This window comes from Rattus norvegicus, chromosome X, assembly GCF_021556685.1.
Source record: "Rattus norvegicus strain SHRSP/BbbUtx chromosome X, alternate assembly SHRSP_T2T, whole genome shotgun sequence".
Classification (NCBI taxonomy): Eukaryota; Metazoa; Chordata; class Mammalia; order Rodentia; family Muridae; genus Rattus; species Rattus norvegicus.
The window spans coordinates 79,508,137-79,515,172 of record NC_141554.1 but is presented as its reverse complement, the minus strand read 5'-3'; the positions used below and the strand labels follow the sequence as shown (position 1 = coordinate 79,515,172).

Genomic DNA, 7,036 nt, shown 5'->3' with positions numbered 1-7,036 from the left:
GTATTTGTATAGACTGCAGAGTGGTTAGGGTTGAATGGATTACAGGGCTCAAGAGAAACTGCACATTGGAGAAGGGAAGTGTTACAAGACTGGGAACAAAAGGAGGAAGTGGAGGAGAAGCAGAGTGGCTGATCATATTGCACAGTGGTGGAGGACAAATCAGGGGTTGAAGGAACTAACCATAAGAGGTGTGAGGATGAGGAGAAATGCAGCTTCTAGAACTTGAAGGTATAAGGGGCCAGCTCTGAAATATAGATTTGTTTGAGAGAAATGGGCAACAGGTCAGAGTGAATCTCCTACTGGTTGGACTAGATGGACTAAGGCCTAGTTACGAGCAACAGAGAGGTACAGGTCAGGAAGGTTCAGGAAGAGCTGGAAAGCCCGAGGGCAGGAGGTCCTGAGGGCCTGTTTCAGGGTTATAAAACCTTGCTGTTTGTCTGGACTGGAAACCAGATGACAATGAGATCATCTTTGGATGCAGCATAAGAAGGTTAGGAGACACTAGCGACTCTAGCGACGCTGGAACCTCCAACTGTAAGTAGCCTCTGTGGCATAAAACTGAAAGGGGGTCCTCTCTGACTTAGGAAAAGGAAATGAGTCTAATACAGGAATAGTATATCTGGAGAAGCAGGTTGTGGGAGGAGGGGGATTTTTGGAAGGAAGCAGAGACAGAGGAAAGGAGAGAAGAGAAGAAATGACCCTGAATACCACTGAAGAACCTTCTAGGAACAATAAGAGCTGCTCTGAATCTCTGCTGACAACCTTCCAGGTAAGTTGCTGGAAGAAGTTATAATCGGGGTCAGGTCAAATGAAGGCAGAAAGAATTCATGATTTGGCTGGAGGAAAATGGTGGACAAGGCAACTTTGAGGTCCAATACAGAAAATGGAGATGAAGTCTGTCTCAGATGGGGGATCTGGGAGAAAATGGTAGACAGTTGAGGGATACATGAGTGCATGGGAAGTAGGAGTGTATCTTACTTTAAAAGATCTAGGAAAAGGTGGTAGGAACATGGGGTTTCCAAATAGTAAGGATTGGCATGTGGTTTCAAACTTGGTGGGCCTGGGAATATTAAGAAAGAGGTGAGAATAACAGGATTGACACATGAAAAGCCAACAAGGAGGGCAGAAGAAATACAAAATGTGGCCTTCCTACCTCTTCCTGATTCTGATACTAAAATGATCAAGGCCCTGAAAATTTGCCAGGTCTCACCTGCCATTCAGACCACAGAGAGATGTTGAATTTATCTTGACACTGGGTCATTAGTAGATTAGATTTCCCTCCTAAGACCCAATTTAGAGACAAAAAACACAGGGTAACTCAAAAGTGATGTTGAAATTATTGGGGGGAAATTTGGAATCGCATTGTGGTTAGGAGAGCCCAGGATGTTCTGAAGATCCGTGATCTGTGTCCCTGTTAGGATGTCAGTTGACTTTGGGACATTACCTGGAGAAGTCAGAAAAGGAAACGGTAGGCATCCCAGTAACAAGTCCTTGGTTTATCAATAAATCAAGTCCCCAAGAGACAGACTTCCTAGACTGCTTGGTATTGAAACGCAGAGAAGAGAATCACTGAATGCTTCCAAGGACAGAACAAGAAGACGTCACAATGCCAGACATACCACAGTGGGGAATATGGGAGGAAGTGATGGAGAGAGGTGAAGGAGAGGAGAAGGAACAGAGGAAATGAGAGGAGAAACACAGAAGAGAGAGACAAAACAAGAGGGAGAGGAAAGGGAGGAGAGAGACGAGAGAGAAAAAGAGAAAGAGGGATCCATCCCAAGGAGTCAACCAGTGCTTAGAGTGTTTGGAGAGGGACTTCATTGTGCAGAGGGTTTGGGGTGTCCTGACCAGGATTCCATACTTCGACAAAGTGTTCAGTCATCTTCATGCAAACACAGAGCAAGGCTGAAAGAAAGAAGGACTGAAAGAAAACAGGGAGAGAGAGCCAATGACTTCTCAGAAAGAGCACAGGATAACCTACCACAGTCAGCAGCTTCCTGGTTGCAAGAAGACCCTGACACTCAGGAAGCAGATCCACAGAGGTGGGGACAGGTTAATTTTGAAGTAAACCTAAGGGGGCCTCTCATCACAGAAGGTGAGAGAACAAATGTCTCTCACAGGCTATGGTTTTATCAAAGATGGGGAAGAGGCTGAGGTCATGTTGGACAAGTAAACATCGTGGTCACACAGAGATGCACAGGAATAATGTTAGTGTTCTAAACTTTGGGAAGTTGACTATGGGAAATTGAAACTGTACTCCACAGGAAGGGGGGACTATTCAAACTGGAGTTTATTGACAGGAGGAGACGGGGTTTAATGAAGGCTGCCACTGAGTCATGTTCTAGTTCTCTCCCAAATCATGGGCAGTTGTCCTAATGCAGGTTTGCTCTGAAGAAGAGTTTGTGTGGAGGTTGCTGTTCCCTCACATGACAGACAGCTACTTTCTTGCATGCAATTGCTCTGTACTTTGTTGATGGACATGTCCCAAGGGACGTGTATAGCTTAGTAACTTTTAGAACTCAGGGTTTAAAAATCCTAGCTAACAACACCAATAACAGGAAAGACTGTTTTGGCCCTTAAATAAGCTGGTTCTTGTGAATAAGCAGAGTGACCACTAGATAGAGCTCTAGGGCTTCCTGAGATGACCAGGAATAGACAATTTGTCATGCATGTACTGACCTTGCTCTGTCTCTCTTTAATCTTCTAATATTCAACCTTAGCTTTAAACATCTCCTTGTGGCTTTAAAGACCCTGAGGGCCTTGTCTAATAAACTGAAGGAAGGCTGTACAATTCCTTTAAGCTTATCTACTATCTTGAAACATTTGACTTGTAAAATGTGCAGCCAAGCTTTCTGATGTGCAGTCACATAGGTGTACTTCTACATGGTTTCAACTGGCCTAGTTTGAAAGTAAGCAGGGTTCTTGAGAGCATGCCTGTATTATCTCACACAAAGGGTTATAGTTATTAACTTTGATAATGACCCTTTTCAAAATTCATAGACAACATAACATAGATAACATAGATAACATAGTCTTGGCATATCCTTCCCCATCAATTTCTACTTCAGTGTCCTGCTGGGGCCAGAGGAGATGCATCACAGAGCAGGCACTACAGTCTAGCCTGGCCTAACTAACCATAGACGAGCAGAGCCTTGGGAACCCACAAATGAAGACTTCTCAAGGGTACCACCTACAACTAAAATTTAGAGGTCATGGAATAGTATAGAAGAATCTATTAAGGCACAAAAGACATCTCTCTCACAACTGAACATCATGTGACCGAGTCATGGAGACTTGGATATAACAGACCTCAAAGCCTTTTCATAAATTACAACTAGATAGATCTAACAGTAAGTAGCAGTTATACCTTAACATGGCATGAAGGGGCAGACATCCACGATCTGAGTGTGTATAAACCCCAAACTTTGTTACAACTGAAAATAAGGATTGTTTTTCTATTACTAGTGACGGTCAAATTTAGACCAGACCCATTTCATGGGTGTGACATGAGCTGCAATGTTCACCCAGAAGGTATTTCTCAAGGCCAGTAGACTTCCGCAGTGCAGTCATAGGTGAGGTTCAGTTTCAGCACGCTGTCCAGTCTGAGGCATGTCTCAGTTAGGGCATCCTCTGAGAACAGAAACACTGCCAGCATTCAGAGGTGAAACGATTTTATGACAGAACCATATGCATCTCTTTAGTCAGGCTAGACAAACCTTGAAAGGAAATAGCACATAGTTGTGAGGCACTATATGGGAGCCAAGAATCGAACCCAGGTCCTCTGGAAGATCAGCCAGTGCTCTCAAACACTGACCCATCTTTCTAGGCACCCGCTTCCCTTTTTAAATTATTTCTCTTATTTTGAGATTACAATAGAATTGTATAATTTCCCCCTTCCCTTTACTCTCTCCAGACTATCCCATATACCGTATCCTAGCTCTCTTGCAAATTCGTGTATGTTTCATGAATAGTTGTTACATACATATACATGTATGTGTTAAACTTTAATAGTATGGGAAGAAGACATAATATGAAATTTCATTTCATTTTATCAGGCAATATAGCTGCAAGAAATGATTTTATGACACAAAGCAAAACTTTAGGCAACATAAGCATGCTAATGAGAGAATACCACCAGAAAGCTGCAGTGAACTTGCCAGTAGCTTTTATAATATACATTTTGCCCAGTACTCATTGGATCCCCTGATTATATTCCATTGCTTGAAATGAATTTTTGGTGATTACATCTACACTTGGGCAATAGGCTTTGTGTATATGCAACAATATTCATTCAAAATGGCTATTTTAAAGCTCAATGATAGGAAACTGGAATTCTGTATTGGACCTTGCTTAAAATTCATTAATTCTCTTAGGACCTGTGCATGTACCTCTGATAGCACCATCTGGTAATCTGCCACCAATATACCTTCCCCCTGGTTACATATCTCAAGTGGACTAATGTCAATTTTCTTTGGTGGTTAGCTCTTTACTATCTTTTAATATTTTTTTACTATGTCACTGTATGATAATAGACTTTCTGAAATATGTATTTACTTACTTTACTGTTATCATTTCTTTAAATTTGGCCTTTAACTAAACCTTTAACTGAAATTATTTCAAATGAATAATTTCAACCAAACGTCCCTTAGATTGCCCCATACATGATTTCTAATTGTTTAGCAAACTTATCTTCCATTGTCTATAGACTCTGTTAATCCACCTTAAGAAATAACATAACACAGACAGCAATGGCTTCTGGTAATGTATAGTCTTGAGTCCTTAAAGTAATTACAATTTTCAACCAAGTAGTATTTTATTATTAAAAGTCTGAGTAAACTTATTTTAAAAATCCTCAAATATTTGTTGTGCTCGTAAAATGGGAAGGCAGATAACCCCCCATTATGATTTAGAAAATATTCAATGGCTGTGGAACTACAATACTTGGGAAGACGTCTTGTTATTCTTCCTCCTAGCCTTTGTGTTCATGGCTTGGGAGTTTTGCATATTGCATAATGCTGCAGTTGCATATCAACATTTAATTCAAAACAGAATGGCTTGCAAGAAAATATCTAGTGCAAGTGAGTGCACACATGCCTGCAATCAGCAATTTCACTTCAAAAATTGGTCAGTCAGATATGTTTACAAATTTTTAATGACATAATAGGATATGCATAATATTCTCTGCAAGGTTGTTTATAAGCACAAAAATATTTGAAATCATATATGATACTACATGTGAGTGACTATATGATATATGGAGATGGTGGAGCATTAGAAAAACACTGCATTTGTTCATTTCTTTTCTGTACTTATCAGTATATTCTAAACACATATACACAAAACATATACATAAATGCCAAATACTGGCACTGAAGCAAAGTAAGAAAAACTTTTAAAGTCAACTGTGATTTATCAGTGTTCTTTGGATGGTTAGGTGAAAGAACGTGAGAGAATGAGGTGACTACTAAACTTTATTGCATTTATTACTTCTCTTAGAGACCTATCCTCACAGAAGACTGAATCATAGCCTGTTTGGTGAAAGGACTGTAACGATTGGAGAATATTCAAGGAAGAAACAAGAGATCACCAATTTGGTGAACACAAGACTAGCTCCACGTTTAGTGACACCCCTTTGATTCTGAACAAAGTCATTGACATATCTGCTCCTTCTGGTACACTCTGTCCTTACACTGTGGATACTGCTCCAAGCACTAACACTGATACCAGTCCTCTGGACACTTACTCTCTGAATACTGTCTTAAAGGCTTGCACTACTGACAGCACTCCAAGAACATGGCTGACAATATTCCAGACACTAACACTACTGACAGAAACACGAGTTCTTCTGGTCGTGCCACAAGTATTCCTACTTTAAATGCTGGTTTTTACACTGACATCAATAACAATATCATAGGCCCTTCCATAAGTACTTACAATGTAGTCACCACTGATGAAACTCACGAACCACCAGATACTAAGAGTATTCCGAGCTATACTTCTGAGAGTGCTTGCAATGCTCTCATCACTGAAAATGCTCAGACCTGCTCCTCAATTAAAGATGGTCTCAGACCATCTGGTGCAGCAACCACTTCTGAAGAAAATCGTGGAAAGACAGAGACTAACATGGGAGCTGGAGTCAATAAGCAGATATCAGGTGAAAAGCAAAAGAAGAGACAGTCATCAAATGCATCACTGAGAGGTAAATCAGGAAGCCCAGTCTGTTGCCAATGAGGATACAAGCCAAAGTATTTGGACTTTCGGCTCATTTTTAAATACATTTCTATTACACATAATTGGTTACTTAGTCAGTGTGTGTAAGTGAATGAGGGAAATCAGAGGGCAACTTCTGGGAGTTTGTTTTCTCCTTTGAAAGATGCAGGCCCCGGGTTCAAACTCAGGTTACAGTGCTTGGTGGGAAGCACATTTACACCCCATGTCACCTTGCCAGCCAACTCAAAATATTAGAGTGACATTCTTTGCTTCTGTTTCCTTTTTAACTCGTTAATGTGTACCTCCATTTTTCTAATTTATTTTTAATTTATTATTAATTGACAAATAATAAGCCTAAACTCATGAAGTGATATGAGACATTTTGACACATACTTATATATGGAATATATAAATATGATGTGGAATTAGTAAATGAAGCTAAAACAATCATCTCAATTATCAATTTGGACTGCTTTTTACGTTGAAACATATGAAATGTCTGTCTCCTGTATTGAAATATACCTTATAATGACTACCTCACCCTGCTGCTCAAGAGCTCCCAGAACCTCTTCCTCCTATATGAAGTTTACTCCCTAGGACCAGCAATTCCTCCCTGCTCCTATGCCCTGATTGTTATGTGTCTTTCAACTTCATTAAATTCTTCATACAAGTGAGATCATGACATATTTGTTTTTCTGAGCTTGGCTCATTTCATTTAGTATAATGTCCTTCAGGTTTTATATGTAGCAAATGACAGGACACTTAGTGCACTCTTGAAGTCCAAATAACATAGGTAAAGTCATACCGAGGCTGCCTTTTAAAACCA

The 7,036-nt window shown here is 40.3% G+C and overlaps 1 protein-coding gene across 2 annotated transcripts in view; it reads left to right on the top strand.

Annotated features, from left to right (window-relative positions):
• The first annotated feature begins 445 nt into the window (after positions 1-445).
• The window catches only part of LOC120099144 (fibronectin type III domain containing protein 3C1-like), a 29,575-nt gene continuing 22,984 nt past the window's right edge, over positions 446-7,036 (top strand). Inside the window, exons 1-2 of one of the 2 annotated variants that reach the window (XM_087601224.1) lie at positions 446-534; positions 5,497-6,199. In XM_087601224.1, coding sequence (XP_087457350.1) covers positions 5,794-6,199 — 406 coding nt within the window. In that variant the 5' untranslated portion in view covers positions 446-534; positions 5,497-5,793. Of the gene's footprint in view, positions 770-5,496; positions 6,200-7,036 lie in introns of both variants that reach the window. The other variant, XM_087601225.1, reaches the window with a different exon arrangement.